The 19,433-nt window shown below is 35.8% G+C and overlaps 1 protein-coding gene and 1 pseudogene across 1 annotated transcript; both read right to left on the bottom strand.

Moving 5' to 3' along the window:
- Positions 250-2,077, bottom strand: LOC109712775 (annotated as a pseudogene).
- LOC109712315 (anthocyanidin 3-O-glucosyltransferase-like) lies at positions 2,164-7,973 on the bottom strand. Its single transcript, XM_020235811.1, has 3 exons — positions 7,470-7,973; positions 7,042-7,349; positions 2,164-3,205 (listed from the first exon to the last, which is right to left on the bottom strand). Exons 1-3 carry the CDS (start codon positions 7,785-7,787, stop codon positions 2,365-2,367), a joined length of 1,467 nt encoding a protein of 488 aa, XP_020091400.1. The 5' UTR covers positions 7,788-7,973; the 3' UTR covers positions 2,164-2,364.

Below are 19,433 nucleotides of genomic sequence, written 5' to 3'. Positions count from 1 at the left end.
TGAAACAATCAAGAAAAAATGCAGACAAGTATTTTAATTCTCTCAATACGTAAAATTTTTTTTCCAGTGAAACGTATTTTATAGGGAATCAATCCTTTTGAACCTAAAAACTATCACACCTCGCTTACGTGGAGCCAAACAGCAACTTAGCTTTTCGGCATGAGAGACTAAGATATTTAGATAAGAGTGTAGAACATGAATATTTGAGTTTGACAAGAGAATTCTACGTGGATTCTGTACTCACACTGTCTATGAAAACTGCCTCCAATTTTTTAGTTGGTGAGGCTGCAAGTGCCTTTCCAAATAACTGTTGTTAATGACAGCAGTTTCATCAGCAACAAAATGTCCTGAACGACCAGATGTTGTCGGACGAGACCAAACATGAACCACACCGCCATCTCTCGCAGTCCAGCTACTAGAAGTTTCTAATGTCGAATATACAGCACCTCGAATCCTCGTAGGACTGAAATGTTGGGTAACATTATTTCTTACGGTTTCGTCGACAGCTTGACCTATATCTTCTCTCTCTGGCTGTGTCTCAAAATCTACATTTGAAGGCACCTCCGGCCTACTGTCCTCGCCATTGTTTCCTCAATTTACAGAAACCTCCTCTGCTTCAACTCTTAACAAATGAAGAAGTCATGCTAGGAACCATCTGATCCTCATGTCTCCTTGCTGCTCTAGGGGAATTATTTGTCCTGATTGGTTCAGGATCCACCTCCATTTGGATCTCTTTGGGGAAGATCGATCATTGGTAGTTCTGAAGAATCACCGAGGCCTTCTTCGGTTCCGTTCTCTACTGCGGCTCGTGAAGCAGCTTCTTGCTGCTGCATCTCTGCAAGGGCTTCTTGGAGTTTATCTTTTGCAGCATCTATTTCTACAACAGGGAGAGGGTGGTAGTTGGAGCCTAGCTAGATCAACTCCTGCTGCTCGTAGCACGGGGTCAAGCTCAAGAAGCTTGCGCCGTACATATTCTGCATTTGGATCAAACTCATAAGATCCAAACTGTAAATTACAGTGTCAGATCGAAGCCAAAGAGCAATCTACACAGCCATTTAAGTAAAACATTTACCGGAATTAAGCTCACACACCCACACCCACGCCCCACACCCAAACAAGGTAAAAAGAGCCGGTAAGAATTCAAAGAGGCAAGATGTTTACACTCTGAATTTCACAAAACTTACTTCAAAGATCAAATAACTTGAAAACACAGGATAAATAAATACACCAAAAGTCTTGCTTTATTCATTTAGCAGATGAATTTAGCTACAGGGTTTGAGGCAACGCGGCTTCGGAAAACATTGAAGGCAACCAAAACAAAAAAGACAAATAGAAACTAAAATAAAAAACTACAGAAAATTGATACTTGTACTCACTCAAACTCAAGGCACTAAGAGCTGCAAAACACAGTCCATTCTCTACTCATGTTCCGTATTTGTCTATTAGTCAAAAAATGGTCAAATGATTGGCTTCTAAAAATAATATTATTTCTTTCCCGCCAAATCATCCACCAACAAGTTACGACCCTAATTAGATCCATCGTAGCTGCCCCTCGGCGGCGGTCCCTAGCCAGAAGCTCCCAAACACTCCTAATCTCCATCCCCGCTACTGGAATGTGCCTACCTTCTAGGATGTTGTATATGAAAAATTTGCTGATTACGCATCCAACCAGTAGGTGATCAACAGTCTCTAAATCGTTGCCGCACATCACGCACTGTTGATTCCGAGACTAGCCTCTTTTGAGTAAGTTATCAACCGTAGGTAAGCGCTTCTTAAGTGCTAACCAAATAAAAACTCTAACTTTAGATGGTATTGTCAACTCCCAAACCTTTAATAAAAGAAAATCTCGAACTCTCCCATCTCGGATTAGTACATACATCGACTTAACAGTGAAACATCTTCTTGCGTTCCATTTCCATCGAATTTCATCAGGCTTGTCTAAAACATGAAAACCTGAAAGGAAATCCTTGAATTCTTTGATTCTGCAATCACCCCCGCCGACCCCAACTCCTCGTAGGATTTTTCTCCACCTCCGACCTTGTAGTAAGCAACACTTTTTGATTAGAAGTCCCTTCATAGCTATTTTCTCATAAATATGGAAAAAGTTAAGAACCAAAAAAAGCATAAAACTAACGGGCAAACTTGTGTACATATGCAGAAGCATACAAACCAACGAAGGAAGATCAGGAAGGATTATATAATCAAGAACATTATAGAGTCTTAAACCAATGTTGTACGAACATACAGAGAAATCACACCTGAAGATAGTAATATGAGATTGCAATAATAATACAACAACATCACAACGAGCCCATTATTATAGTCAATGTTTGGCCACTAACAGAGCAATCTAATTGACCCAATCTATTTCCCACACAGCTGCCTCAACTTGTCGATGAACTCGACCGTGAACTTCCCCTGCACCTGTTCGTCCAGCAAGAACTCCCTCCACTTCCTGTGGCTCTCCCCGACCCTGCTCTGCTGGCTCGCCGCGGGGGCCGCCGCCTCCATCGCGGCCTTGACCGCAGCGCACACCGCGTCGCGCCCGAACCAGCCGTCCTCGGGCCGCCTCTCCACCTCAAACCCGACCCCCATCTCCGCCATGAAGAGCTTCGCGTTCAGGAACTGGTCGCCCTTCTGCGGCAGCATGACCAGCTGCGGCCCCGCGACGATTGCCTCCAGCACGGAGCTCAGCCCGGCGTGGCACACGAAGCAGCCCACGCTCGGGTGCCGCAGCAGCAGCTGCTGCTGCACCCACCCGCCCGTGTGCACCACCCCTCTCCCCCTCACCCTCTCCTCGAACCCTTCCGGTATCGGTGTCTTCTGGCCCCCACCGCCCCCCTTGGGAAAATTGAGCACGACGAGGAACGGCGAGCCTGCAGCTTCGAGGCCGAAGAGGAGCTCCTCGACGGCGGAGTCGGCGAGGAAGGTCTCGCTACCGAAGGAGCAGAAGACGACGGAGCCCGGGGCGAAGCGGCCCAGCCACTCGGCCCAGCGCGGCTCCAGCTCCTCGCCGCCGCCGCCACCCGAGGGGGGCTCGTCGGGGACGATGGGCCCCACCAACAGCACCGGCTTCCCGTACTGCGCCTCCAGGTACTCCACGTACGGCCCCTCCATCTCCGCGCACGTCTTCACCACCATCGCGTCCGACGCGCCATTCACTTCCGCCGCGCTGTCGAACACGGACGGCCGCCCGTAGAAGCTCCTGCATTGTAAAACAAGCTTGCTTAATTAATTAATTAATCCACCTCGATACTCTTATAGGTATCGTTTGGTATCGTTTGGTTCGGGGATAAACAAAAAATAGTTATTTCAGGAACATATATAAATTAAAGTATAAGTGGGGATTAGATTAATTTTACGTTTGGATGAAAATTAGGTTATTCCTGTAAATAAAAAAAAAATAACTTTTTGTTAGGTAAAATAAAATAAGAAAGATAGTGGGTTTTATAAATAAAAAATAATAATATTACTCTCTCATTATATTTGAATTTGAATTTTTAAAATTTTAAATTTATATTTTTAAATTTAAAATTTTAACTTTGAAATTTCAAAATTTGAAATTAAAATTTAAAATTTAAAATATTAAATTTTAAATTCAAAATTTTAAATTTTAAATTTTAAATTTCAAACTTTAAAATATGATCAAATTTAAATTTGAAAAATATAAAATATCAAATTATAAATTTGAAAATTTTAAAATATCAAAATTTAAATTTATAATTTATAATTTATAATTATAAAAATTTTAATTTTGAGATTATAAATTATAAATTTTCAAAATTTAACTTTTTAATTTTTAAATTTTTAAAATAAAAATAGGGGTGGGTGTAGTGTTCCCAAGCTTTGGGTAGGATTGGCTACAGTATTGGTGACTGATCGACACATCTAAAGAGTGTCGGACTGAGTCAGAATCGTTTCTGCACGAAATGGATGCAAAAATGGACTTGTCGGACTCAAATAGGCAAAACTACAGTTTTGCCAGATTCGGGCGACCAGAACTAGGTTTGGGTCGCCCAAAACTTGAGTGTTGAATTGAATTGAAATTGGAAGCCAATTCGGATCCTATGTTTCGGGCGCCCAGAAGTGGGTCCGAAAGTTACCTTGGAAATATCGTTCTTGTTGAGACGTGTTGGTGGTAGGTGGGATCCGCCGGACTACTTTAGGGGCACAGCATACCGCGGGCGGAGGAACCGAAGAGGAGGATTTGTGCAGCCTGGAGGTTTCGGACGCCCAGAACATGGTTCCGGGTGCCCGAAAATGCCCGTTTCTGCAAGGATAACAGGTTAGTATCCTTTGTTCCTAGGGCTTATCTGACTCTTCCACCTCCCTATAAATAGCTAGAGTTCGTCCCCAGTAAACTCTTTTCATCTCCTCTTCACAGTGAAGGCCAATTTGCATTGCAACCCCTCAAATTACTCCAAATTTCTCCAATTTGCACACTTTCCACCTTGAAGACTGCAGTTCCAGCAGAATTCCAGCAGCAACCTTCGACGTTTTGGCTCGTGTGTGACGTAGAAAGCTTCGTTTGCCACGAAACTTGGTTTGGTGGATTCTGGACTTGAAGCGGAATTCGTGGAGCCCATTTTGACAGAATTTGGTTGAGATTAGCTTAGTCAATTCTACATTTTTCTCTGCTATTGATAGCTTTGAGCTGAAATGGTGAGTTTTTGGGTTTTCTTGATGCTAGTTTTGGAGGAAATTGGATTTTAGACCAGAGGGTGATACTCCATCATAGTCTACTGGATTTGAGACCTTCCTCACCTAATTTGGAGATTGTTAGGTGAGTTTTAACATTGGAATTGGAGGTTTTAGCTTAAGTGCTGAAATTTGAGGTTATAATGCAATGTTGGTATTTTTGGTGTTCTTTTTATATTTAGATCCTTCGAGTAACTTAGTTACTGGTTGTGGGTGATTTCGGCTGAAACTTCCAGCAACTTCGTGACCTCCTCGCTGCCGTGGAATTGCGCTAGAGGTGGGTTGAATGTTATGCTACCGGAATTACCGATTTTCCTTCTAAGTTATAGTTGTCGGCATGTATGTTGATTACTGTGTATCATGTTAGTTAGCTCAAATTAGTGGATTTGCATACTTAATGGAATCTGAATTTGGAGCTTAAATGTTAGTTAAATATACATGTTGGACTTGAAAAATGACTTAGGAGAAAATCGGCGATTCTACACTGTCATATGTTAAAACTACCAGATTTAGCTCTATGAGTCGTAGTTTGTTTGTATCGCCACAGTTTATGGGCGGTGGATACCCAGAATTCCTAATTGGACTTGCTCTCCACGGACGGCTTAGCGTGGAGGTAGCTGTATAGTTTCGACAGGCGGGACGAGTATATTCACAGTACCTGGGGCGGGTGTATTCACAGTCCCTGGTGAGATTGGGTCAGAGCTGGCCTTATTCTACAGATAGTTAGTGTTAGATCATGATAGTATAGTGGTATATAGCTGTAGATTGTTTTCAGTTCTTTACTATCATTGAGCATATTATCTGTAGACTTAGTGGGTGAGCCGTTGAGGTTGGTAGCAGTACTCACTGAGGACTACTTCTTTTTGTAGTAGTTCTCATGCCCAGTTGTGAATTTTTTGTTGCAGAGGTTTCTGTTGCGGCTGCTGCTACTGCTGAGACTGATCGTGGAAAGGGTATCGCGAGTTAGAGCCCTTCCAGTTTTGCTGCAGAACTAGAGGAGTATCAGCTACAGGTTGTTGTAGTTTTTAAGTTCTTGTACGTACAGATGTTGTAACTCGCTGGAGCGAGTGTTTTGTATCTGGATACTATGTATGTATGTTGAACCAGTGTTATTTATATATGCTTTTAGTTTTAGCAGTTCTATACTACTGGTTGTAGTGTTGTATGATTACATGTACAGGTACAGCTTTCGCTTCGTATACAGGAAAAATTTCTATGTATACGGCAGGTCTGTTGGCGTGCTCGGAGAAACGAGTAATCCGGAGTGTGACAGTAGAAACGATTAATAAAAATAATTTATTATAATAAATGTATAATTTTTTTAAAAATTCTACTTAAACTTAAATTTAATAAAAAAAATTTATTATAATATTTAAATATAATTTATTATAAAATTTATTATAATATTTAAATATAAATAATATGTATTAATATACTACAATTAATAATTTTATAATAAAAATAATGTATTATAGAGTTGTGCTGGTATGCTTATGGAAGCGCGGAGGTCTCCGTGCTTCCAAGTCGTTTTCGATGTTCGGACTTTCAAATCGACGATCGGTTCCGTTAGAGTTGATCTAGAGTATTTGAAGTATCTAGAAAATAAATTTTGCGATTTTTCGATTCTTTGCTAGAAATGGATCGAAGGGCTCAAAATCAATAATTTTAACGCGCCGTGGTGAGCCGGTTGCAAGTTCAACGTGTAGAAATATCCAAATCATATAAAATTTTGATAGAAAATTCTTTATACCATATAAAACAAGATCAATAACTTTGATCTAAATTTTAATGTCATATCATCATATTTTATAAGATTTTATTTTCAGCCGCTGATTTTTGAGCCCCTTCGTTCACTAGGCAAATGATATCGAAAAATCGCAGAATTTATTTTCTAGATACTTCAAATACTCTAGATCAAGTCTAACGGAGCCGATCGTCGATTCGAAAGTCCGAACATCGAAAACAAAGTGGAAGCACGGAGCCCTCCGTGCTTCCATAAGCATCCTAGCCGCACTCATGTATTATAATATATAAGATATTATATTTATATAATTTAATTTTAATTCAATTTATAATTTTAATTAAGTTTGAAATTAAGTATTGGAATAGTACTATTTCATCAAAATGATAGAATAGTAAATCGCTTGTTATTCCGAAATAATTGAAAATAGCAAAGTTTGACCGGAATAACATATTCCGGTAAAACATCTTTCCGTTTGGCGGAATAGTGGAGATAACTTTCGTTATCCCCGCTTATTTTCTGAACCAAATGAGACCTTAAAAGCTTAAGCCGCCGGTAAAGAACGATGATGATGCTGATGATGATGTATGTACGATGTTTACTTGAAGAGGTAGGAGAAGTCGGCGGCTTGGTAACGGGGGATGGAGCGGAGGGGTGATGCTGCAGGGAACCCGGTGGGGGGTTTCATGAGGTCGTCGATGGTCGGGGCGGGACAGCCGCTGGGGCGGCGCGCCGGGACGGTGAGGTAGGCCATGTTGATGGCTGAGAAGACGGAGAAGGGGAGGGTCTTGATTCCGAAGGAGGCGGCGAGAGCGGGGAGCCACGGGGTGGCGAAGTCGGTGACGACGATGTCAGGGCGGTGGCTCCCGAGGAGGTCCGCGACCTGGGGCTTGGTGAGGTCGAGCGCGACCTGTAGTAAAAACAATCGAGTATTCTAAAAGCTTTTATCTTTGATTATTTTGAACGACGTTGGTTTAGGCTGTTAATGAAAGATATATATATATTTTTTAATAGTTATGTTCGGCGCGACCTTGAGGAGCTCAGCGCCGTCAGCGGAGACGGCGTTGGTGCTTTCGGCGCCGGAGGGGAGACCGGGGACGGCGGGGAGGTTGAGAGGGGCGACAGAGAAGAAGGGGGAGGCGGGGAGGAGGGCGGTGATGCGGGGGACGTTGCCGGCGGCGGAGAGGAAGGTGATGCGCACGTCGGTGCCGGCGGAGAGCAGCTTACGCGACAGCTGGACGAAGGGGATGATGTGGCCAAACGCGAGGAATGGGAACATGAAGATGTGAACAGCGCTGCCGCCGTCGCCGCCATCTCCGCTGCTGGTGCTGTTGATTAAGTTTTCCATTGGCAAGAAGAGAAGATGAGTATAGAATGAGTTTGGACTTTGGAGAGGGATAGCAGAAAAGCAAGGCAGAGTGCAGTGAGAAAGTTGTTGGTTACTTGGCTTTTAAAGAATTAGTTGGCCCGCCGCCAATGTAGTTGATAAGATCTGATCGCACTTAAACGGGAGTAGGTTGCAATAATCTTATCCTCCTCTTCTTTCCTTTTTTTTTTTTTTTTAAAGAAAAAAATATATTTTTTTATATTTTGAAGTTTTACTAAATTATTATGTGCACAATATTTAACCAAAAAGATTGTTAGTTTGTAAATTTACTTGAAGGAGGGCTCTATTCAACTATTTAATAAAATTTAAAGTATTTGATTGCTAAATTAAATACTACAGATGCTCGATCGTAATTTTACAATCTTATTATCTAATAAAGACATATTTTTCTAATGGTCTTATACCTTCTCTTTTTTATTATTAAAATTATATTAAAAAAAATTAGGGGTAAGGATTATAACCCTTGAACGGGGGAATTGTTATTTGAGAACCCTTTTTGGGTTATATACTTAGCATTTCTTATGAACTAAAAATACGGCATTGTTTAATTTAGAGCTGATAAACATCCCGAGTAAATATAATAAAAACTCAAACCAAACAAAATATATGTATACGGTATAGTGATACGTACGTCAAATATTGTATAATTATTTCTAGTTGAAAAATACTTGTTGTAGAAAGGGTATACATTTGACACCCTTGGATCTAAGAACTTAAAAATTCTAAATAAATTTTTTGCTAAATTTTTTTTTTGATAAGATTCAGAGTGAATCAAATTCATCGAGAGGTACAAGTAGCATTATTCTTTCAAATTTAATAATATTAAACTCTTTTTTTTTCAAGTAAAATGAGAAGCATTACATTAAACAGCTAAGATTTACTCTTATAGCATCTTATTTTAAGAAAAAAATTTTCAATTATTTAAAATTAAAATATACTTTTTAATTTATTAAACAGCGCAAAGCTTCATCTAAAATAGGAAACCGCTCGAGCGGTGCTATAGTTGCCACGTAAATAGTGTAAAATAATTTTCTTATTATAAAGGTCCAAATTAATCCAGCAAATTTTTAATAATGAAGGATCCAAATCGAGTCAATTTGTGAAAGATAAATACGAAAATGATGTGACATTTAACGCAGTAATGTGATATAATTTTGATTCTGTCGAGTCATTTTCGATAAATAAGAGATTGAATAGATCATTGATAACTAAAGTAAAAATATTTAAAGTATTTGAAAATCAAATTTGATGATTTTTAAAAATTAGTTACGCCGTGATGGAAGTGTCTTAAGTTCAACAAATTTTGATGGTCTATACAAACCGTTTGTTCGTTTAATAGTGTAGAAAGATTCAAATCAGTTAAAATTTTGACATATTTTTTTAAAAAAATTATTTTGATTATGTTTGACAACTTCCATCGAATGTTGGGAAGTTATATCTCTATTGTCACAAAATTATTGGTTTTAGTTGTTCATTTTATCATTGGTTTTTAGGCACTAGATATAATTTTTAAAATTTATTAAAATCAATTTTTAGACATTTTCATATATGCTTTAAATCATGTTTAGGGATGCAAACGGGGCGGATTCGGGGGCGGGAGAGTTCCCCCACCTCCCGCTCCATTTCTTATCGAGGTGGGGCGGATTCGAGGCGGGTTACTTTTCATTTCATTTTTGGCTCCCACTTACCGCTCCATTCGGGGCGGATCGGGGCGGGAGCCGGATTTTTGACGGATCGAGACGGATTGAAGGAAAAAAAAGAGTCTCCCACCTCTCGCTCCATTTACTTGGCGGATCGGGACGGATTCGGGACGGGTTATATTTTTTTATATTTTTTGTTCCCACTTACCACCCCATTCGGGACGGATCGGGGCGGAGCTCCACCAACCCGGATCCATTTGCATCCCTAATCATGTTTGACAGTGCTGATAAATAATTCGAACCCCGATCATAGAAAAAGATTCTATAAAGACAAGAGGATTTGTTTTTTTTTTTTTTTTCCTGAAACTATATGAGAAATCCGAATTGAAGATTGTCACCTTTAAATTTGATCTAGATTATACAGGCTTTGCAATATTCTAAATTTTATTATTTTTCGGCATAATTTATTTAAGGGTAAAGTTTAAAATTGCTTTCTCATTTTCACTTTACCCTCTGTGTCTCAAAGACTTTCACTTTGCCCTATATAGTTTTGCTCATTTCCATTTACTATCCTGTGATTCAAAAGTTGCAATTTGCCTTACGTGGTTTAACACATTTTGCACTTTGCTATTATATGATTTTTTAAAAAAAATCATAGGTCGCAATAGAAATCCATAAGCGACTCCACACAGGGAGCAAACTACCACCTGAAAAATTAAGAAAATATATGAGATTTGGATGAGTAAACTCGCGTGGATGAAAGAGTGCTCATATTAGCTTTTTTTTTTATTTTTCACAACGGAATGTTCAAGAGGCACATAATACGATAAAATTGTATATTTTTTACTGTATTTCGACAATTTAAAAAAATTATATAAATTTTTAGCTATAATTTTATTTTTTTAAAAGTTAAATTTAATTATACAAATTGACTGTACTTAACATTATATAGCTTTCTATATATCAATAAACTGTAAATATAAATTTTATTAAAGAAAAAATTTTATTATTTGCCCACTACATAGCGCGGGTTTCTACACTAGTAACATATAAATCAAGATTCCATAAACCACACAACGAGCTCTCCTTACTTGAAGTATTGGTGGGGCCCACTCACTTTCTCCACTCCCCTCTCTCTCCTTTTTTTTTTGTTTTTTTTTTTTTTNTTTAACCATATAAATTGGTTGTGCTTAACATGATATAGCTTCCTATATATCAATAAACTGTAAATATAAATTTTATTAAAAATTTATTTTGATTATTTATTCACTACATAGCGCGGATTTCTACACTAGTAATATATGAATCCAGATTCCATAAACCATACAACGAGCTCTCCTTACTTGAAGTATTGGTGGGGCCCACCCACTCTCTCCACTCCTCTCTCTCTCCCTTTTTTTTTTCTTTTTTTTTCTTTTTTTTTTGCCTATAGTGCTTCTAAAACTCTTGCATGAAAAAAAAATTATATTTTTAATAATTAATATAACAAAATTAAAATCTAACATAGATGATAACTACAATCTATAATATATATAAAAAGTCTGGATACAAAAATTACTGAATTTCAACTTTTATAATAAAATTTTACAAATATAGTGTAAAAAAAAAATCATATATCTGGCTGACTTATTTTTTTTTAGAGCGATTCTCCAATACACCACTTTAATCATATCCGTTAATTTACTACAGTAAACGGCTATGATTTATTAAGAAATTCACTTCTTGCTATATTTGTTAGGGCTATTTTGGACTTTTGCCATTTATGAGATCGAGTCAAGCATTACTATCTGGCTAGGCCTGGTGAAAGTTTCCAATGTCCCCTTCGACTATAAGCAACTAAGAAAGAGCACCCTTAACTTTCAAAATTCTTTTGAAACAAGTCCTTACTTTTAATTTTTAAAACAAAATAGTTTTGTTAAAAAGGAGATTTTGTTAAATTTATAAAATTTTTTATCAAATTTAAGAATTTTAAGAAAAATGAATTAGAATAATTGACAACCAATGGAGTTATTAAATTTAATAAAATTTTAACTAATATAACAAGAAAATAATTCAAATCTAAAAAATCAAGCTAATAGAGCTAATAGAGCTAGCCATCAAGATTCAAATTTAGATCCAAATTTAAAATTTAAATTTGATTAATATTTTTGAACTTTAATGCTGTTTCAATATTGAATTAATAATTTGAATTTTATTTTCAAAAATAGAAACATTTTATTTAAATAAAAAATAAAAGTTGGGTTTATAAGTACAATGTAATTTAAACTCGAATTTAAAATAAATTAATATTTTTGAACTTTTATGTTACTTTAATATTGAATTAATAATTTGAATTTAAAATTTGTTACTCATTTAAAATTTAATTTATACTATAATAAATATAAATTTAAAATTCAAGTTAAATTTTTAATTTTGGGTTAGTTACTTACAAAATTAGCTACTATCTAATTGGTAAGTAACAAAATTAAATAAGGAAACAAAATATTGGAAACTAATTAATTTGGTATTTGATTAGCATGTATTTTCCAACATTGTCCTTAGAATTGATTTTAATTGGTAACCTGTTTAGTAGGTTACTAATACTTAAAAGTCAATCATATCCTCAAAAAATAAACGGTTAGATTTAAATGAGTCGGTGTATTGAAGTATTTCTCTTTTTTTTATAAATAGATAGTTGTTGTGGACCTTTTGTTTTTTGATAGTGTTTTATTTTGTGTTCTCTTGCTATTTTAATTTAGTAATATTTTATATATTTTTAAATTTATTTAATATTATAAAATTTCTGAAATGAGTGTGTTACATATAAAATTAGCGTGAAATATTGTATCTGATTTGTGAGAGTGCATTTTCTATTTCGTACATCGCTATATATATTTATATATTAATAAAATTATACCTGTCTAAAAGTTATATTCTGAAATATAACTGAAATATTATCTCTCCACAGCATCACGCAGGCCCTTACCTAGTACAAACTAACAAACAAATCGTGCTCCAAGAGAGAGTCATATTCGAGATTCACAGTCACAGCTCAGGAAAGAGAGTACCCAACATTCAAACTGGACATTGATTGCACCCTCGACACGGGATGCAGTGGTTACGCTCATGAAAAGTAGTTGTTCCTTGCAATCTAAGTAGGTGGTTGGTATATCTTTTGAAAAGTAATTTGGGATTCAAAAGTAAGTTTTTGGCTCAATAAAACGTTTGATAATTTAATTTTTAAATTTTAATTTTAATTTTAAGTATCAGGTTTCTTATTTTCGAGGCCAAAATTAAAAAGGACGGTTCAGTTTTGCAAAAACTCAAAATTTATAAATTTTTTATACAAATTGGCCTTTTATAAAATACATTCCACACGAAAATTTAGATAATTAAAAGTTACTAAGATGGATGGGAAATTTCTAATTTGAACTATAGGTATGCAAAATAATTGTACAATAATTCAGATAAAATTTGTGTGTTTTTATCTACAATTTATGCATTAATTTCTTGTCATCGTCCGATAATTTTAGGACCGTTTGTTCCAAGATTTGTAATGTACCCAGAATATTATATATTTTATATTCAGAATGGGAAGTCTGTAACTAACTTATTAAGTTACTGGAGTTGGAAGGTCATTAAGAACTAGCATTCTCTTATTAATGAACAATTCCATCTAATATGAAAATGAGAATACTTCTGCCATTTACGAATCTACAATGATTCTAATATGAAAATGAGAATACTTCTGCAATTTACGAATCTATAATGATTTTATTATTTCATTAACACTTTTTACAACTAACCAACTTGAATTGAATAGTAATAATTTAAATATTTTTTAAAAAATAAAAAATTATTAGAATATTGCAAAAACAAACCAAACACGCCCTTAGAATGATGCCAGATTACAAATTTATCATCTTTGTCTTAACTAGCTCATTAATAGGATATTCGAAACCGTGAACCAAACACGCCCTTAGGATAATGCCAAAATTACAAACTTAATGAACGCAATTAATCATGATCGCGTTTGATCAAATATATTGGCACTATTTTATCCAGATTCAACATTTGACATTCAATGGGTTCTTCTCCTCTGCCTCTTCGCTTATTTGTTGATTGTCACTATGGAAAAATTTTAAAAAATAAATTAAAAAAAAAACTCGAATGAGGAGCATCTCAATCACAGGGCTCTCTCTAAATCTGTTGTCCAATGTGACATTGAAATTCAGATAAAAAACATCTAAATTAGTACATATCGGATCATTGGCGCTAATCACTAATCTCAAAAGCTCGAGCTGTTAGAAATACATAACCAATTCACTTAAAGCGTACAGATACAGCGCTCACGGGTCTCGATGGTAACTCAGTCCAACCAACCTCACGTCACTTCGAACATGACTCAGTCCACCCAGCCTCACGCCATTTCAAATATGACTCGGCCCAACATAGCCTCCTGCCACATGACAAGATGCTGGTTCATTTAAGCCAACAGTACAAACTTTTAAAATCCGTGTACCAAATGAGTCACACAGCTCACCAAACTATCTCGACACGATGTCGGAGCAATTCCATCTGCTTGTTGTATTTGGGCCGATATTCTCAGTTGGGCCTTCTGGGGTGAGCTTGATATCTGGATTGGGCCTTTCGAGTAGGCCTCCATTTCGCATCCTACAAATCTTCTTCCCATTTCATCTGCGAATAAAATAAATTGGATGATGTTATTACCAAAGCTGATTGTAACACCGACATAAAAGTTTATTGAAATTTAACTGATTTGATTAGATTCACCAAATTTGATGATATGCATTAATAATGAAAATATGTTAGATAAAAAATGTGTCAGCCTCATTTGAAATTATGGAATATGTTTAAATAAACGATGCGACATGTACTGTTAATCTGTTATATCATTAGTGTAAGTCTTAGGCTCTAGTCTTTGTAGAGTGTATATTTTTCTACTTGTTTTATTATTTTTCAATGTGTTATAATAGTGGTAAAAATTTTTCGGAACCCTCTCAAATAATTCTAATTTCATAAAGTACCCTTTTTCAAACTTTGAAATTTCATATTTTTCTTTAGAAAATATGGAAAAATTTTAAAAATATCCTTACATTTAAAACTTTCTTATATTTAGTAACTTCTTTTTATTAGGTTTGCACACCTCTTCCACAACGAGACACTTATTAATTTCTCGAACCAAAACAAATTTCATTATATGTTGTAACGAAGGAGGTCTCGGTCTCGCACGTAAGCTGTTCGACGAATTGCCCCTTCGAGACACCGTCGTTTATAACGTGATGATCCCAGAGTGTACATTTACGCGCGCCACTTGTTTGACGAAATGGCCGAGAGAAATGCCGTGTAGTGGAATTCGATGATCATGGCCTACGCGACTGCGCGGAGGCTACATGCTACGTTGAAGCTCTTCTTGGTAATGCCAAATGATCGAAAAGATAGCGTCAGTTGGACTAATATCATTACCGGTCTAGCGCGCGCTTCGTGCACCGTCGACGCATGGAACCTGTTCGAGGAATTACCGTAGCCGGACTCCGTCACTTGGTCGGCGGTTGTTTCCGGTTTTCAGAACAATGGTTTTATCATCTTTGAATGCGCTAATTGTTTTCAGAATTATGTTATCAGTAGGAATGAGACCCAATTCCCACTCTATCACAAGCGTTTTAGCTGCTGCTGCGGAATTTTTTTGTTTTCTACTCAATATTACAATTGCATGGGGAAGTTCTTTGGAGTTCGCAGAGAACTTGAGCATTATGTGTGCTCGGTCGACGTACTCACTTGAGCTGGATCGGTTAAAGAAGCTGCGTTGACGTTATTCAAGATGCGCTTTGAGCCTATTTGCGATGTTTCGGAGGACATCCTTGAATGGTTGTAGGATTTTGGAGGCTTTTAAGTTCAGCGTATATGCGGTGGACCGTGTACCAGAGTTTCAGCCTACTAATGCAGCAACATGCTTGATGGTCGTGGAGATGCACAATGCTTTTTCGAGGAGTTGTGAGTTGCGGACCTTCGGCAATTGATGATCGAACGAAATGCGAGAAAAGAATTAAGCGATAGGGGAAAATATTTACATGGTGCTTGAGATGTTAGGCTCTGTCGCATGTAAGGACGATGAACGATATTGCATCGAAAGCGAGTTCCATATATCTTCCTTAATCTTTTCTACTAATGAAGTTATTTGGCGCCTCTATTGCTTCTCTTGTTTTGTTGTTAGAGAAGATAATTGAACGTAGATTCCCCTCTTTACAGGAAATGCAGATTCCATCGAGAATTTAGAACGAGCATGGTTTAAAAGAAACTGATATGATTAGCGGAAAGCAAACAACTTTGCTTCGCTTGGTTCTCTTCAACTTCTAAGAGCAGGTAGGTGTATATTACAGTGCGCCATTCTAATTGTTAAGTTATGACATGGTAAATCAATTTTCTTTTCTCATATTGCTTTTCTGATCTTTTGTGGCTCTAACTTATTTTGGCAATATGCATGAAGATCAGAGTTTCATCCTTCTTCTAATTGTTCTTCATTTAGACTCTTCTACTGCTGAGGTTAGTATCTGTAAAGTAGATTATTCTATCACTAGCTTGTTTCCTCGGCTCTTCGATGAGCCTCTCTTTTGTATTAGTTAACAGATAAGTTTGGTGCACAAATTTTAGGGATCTGAAATTAGATTAGTATGTAATAGTAAAAGTGTTATGGCCCAGACCAGAACTAGACTCAGCAATTGCACGTACAAGCGGCCACTTCTCCGAATGATGCTTGCCTTTTACTCGATCAACAAATATGAATACATCTGCATACTACTATAATCCATCAGTAACAGCCCTTCCTTTTCGTTATGCAAATTCCTAATAATCCTAATGTAAGTAAAATAACTTAAGTTCCATACATAATATGTGGTTTTCGTATTCCCCATCAACTAGTGAATACATGCCCTTTGTGTAAATGGGGGAGATTTGTTGAGCAACATATTCATTCGTCCAATCAGTCTATATAAGTACTCCAACTTAGAGTTTTATTAATTTACATATCGCATGTTATTAGGTCAACTTATAGAGTCTAATAAAATACCAATCTCTCGAAACAAAGTTTGAATCGTGAATTTTTATGGTTACATTTAACAAATTATTTGGATAACTTATTGGCTCTGGTGTAGCAGTGTTTCAAATGTACACAATTATTTCTTTCGACATTTTGAGGCTTTGTATTATGTTGGGTCTTTGGAGAGAGATTAACATATTCTTCTTGTAATCTTGTGAATAATGTTATGCTGACAAACATCTTAACAGACATTTCTGCGAACTTTTTGATTTACATAGCTCTGTTTATTACTGAAGTTTCATGATTTGTGAACATCCATCAATGATATATAGCTGCTTAAGCAAGCTTGCAGGACTACAAGAATATTAGACATTCGCGGCGATAACGTCGCCACCATATATAGGAAAAGTTGCCACCTTTAAAAAGCGTGGCGATTTTTCAAGTTGCCATAAGCTGGCATTGACACAAATATGACTTTTAGCGACGGCTATCAATTGCCACCTTTTATGGAAGTAAGGTGGCGACAGTTTTTTCGCCACCGACTGTTTACTTTAAGTGGCAACTATCACAGCTACCATCTTATATAAAAAAAACGAGGCGACTTTTTGTCACCACCGACTGCATACTTTAAGTGCCACTCTATAAAGCTAGTATATAAAATCACTACCGATAACAAATAAAGTCGCCACTAATATTAAAGAAGTAATAAAGCAAAATATAAAAATACATAGCTTATATTTTACAAATTGGGATCAACAATTCTTGCAATGAAATTTAGTATGATTGTGCTTAGGGCTGGCAAACGAGCGAGCCGGCTCGCGTTCGACTCGTGTTCGGCTCGATATTCGGCTCGCTCGAGCTCGACTCGAAATTAAATGAGCCGAGCTTGAACAAAATAAAAGGCTCGAAATTTATTTCAAGCCGAGCTTGAGTATTACTCGGCTCGTTCGAATTAGGCTCGAAAAGCTCGAAAAGCTCGAAAAGCTCGAAAATATATATATATATATATATAGGCCGGGGCTACTATACTCTTATGAGTATAGACCCCCTTATACTCATAAATTTTTAACCGTTGATTGATGGGATGTGTGGTTAGGATGATGGTGGTCCCCACTTAGAATGATAGTGGTCCCCTAGGGTTGAGTGGGTAATTGGTTAAATAGTATGATCTAACGGATGAAAATGATTAATGGAATAAATTTAAGGGTCGAAAACTTATGAGTATAAAGGAGCCAATACTCATAAAGTATAGTAGCGCGACTCTATATATATAATCATAAGAGCCCGCTGACTATCATCGATAAGTACTAAGCCCTTGGTACTATTGAGTTTTCTACGCGTTTATCTATCCTTTGATCATTTCTCAACCCTTAGATTATATTAATTAACCCAACCATGTCCACTCAACAAAAAAAGATAAAAAACCCTAGGACCAACTACATTAGCCAGGGAGCCACTATTCATTCTAAACCGCAACATCTATTCAATCGCACGGCTCAAAAACTTAATATCACCAAGGTTTGGTACATTAAGTGTATAGTGCATAATCTATATATATATATATATATATATAATATATCTATATAATAATATAAATTTTAACATAATGATATTTTAATTATATATAGGCTTTAATTAATTTGTGCATTATGTTGGCCCATAAATAAACCCAACAAGTACATAACTTCAATTGAGCCAAACTCTAAATTTACATAACACACACTCGCTTTCAAACTTCACTTGCACATAACCCCTAAAACATCGATACATTCAGATTCAAATCCTACTTTTTTTCCTCTCTCTCCTCGTTCTCTCAACCCTCATCGAGTCAGGATCACCTTACTCATATTCTTAATAATTATTTGTATTTTAACTATTAGACATTTGGCATCAATTGTAGTAATGTTTAGTAAAAATTAAACATTCATTATATAATGTCGAGAATTCAATAGGCTCGTTTAGAGGTCCTGACTCAAGCTTCGACTCGAATAGGCTCGCGATCGAGCTCGGGCTCGAATTAATTTTCAAGCCGGAGCTTGAGTCTAAGATTTGCTCAGATAATTAATTTCAAGCCGAATTTGAGCTGACCATAAGACTCGCTCGAGATCGGCTCTTTTACACCTCTAAATTGTGCTTAATCTCTATAAAGTATTACATATTTAGATTGAGCTTTACACATAATAAGAGTTTTACTCTTACATTGTGCTTAATTCTATGACTATGATATGTAGGACCCTTGTGATGCTAGATTAATCTATCCCTGCAAAGAATTGTCACTAATAAGAACTAAAATTTTCTCACAAGAATTTAATATATACTTGAGCTGCGTTTGGTTCGGTAATAAGTACAACTGCTAGTTCTAGGATAGTACAGTTCAGGTATGAGCAGGAACTAGACCAATTGCGTTTGGATGAAAATGAGTTTTCCTAGAAATAATGTAAATAGTGTTTGGATAGTTAGATTGGAATAAGAGATATAAGAATTATAATTTGAAATTAAAATATATTATGTAATTATTAACATCAAAATATTACTTAAAAATAAATAAAAATTAATTATTAATAATTAATTATAAATAATAATTAATTATTTAATAATTAATTATAATAATAAATTATAATAATATTGATTATCTAATTATTAATAATAATTAATTTTATTTAATAAATAATTATAATTATTCAATAATTATTATGAATAATAAATTAATATAATATCGATTATCTAATTATTAAGATAATAATTATTAATAATTATTAATACATATAATAGATCATATATATTATTAATTAACTTAAATAATATTATAATATAATAAATAATAATAATATAAAAATTATTAAAATTATTAAGCATAAAATATTAATTAATAATGATTAATAAATAATAATAATAATAATAATTAATTATTAATAATTAATTATAAATAAT

Source organism: Ananas comosus, linkage group 7, assembly GCF_001540865.1.
Source record: "Ananas comosus cultivar F153 linkage group 7, ASM154086v1, whole genome shotgun sequence".
Classification (NCBI taxonomy): Eukaryota; Viridiplantae; Streptophyta; class Magnoliopsida; order Poales; family Bromeliaceae; genus Ananas; species Ananas comosus.
Note: the sequence above shows the minus strand (reverse complement) of the source record. Positions and strands in the feature narration are given on the sequence as shown.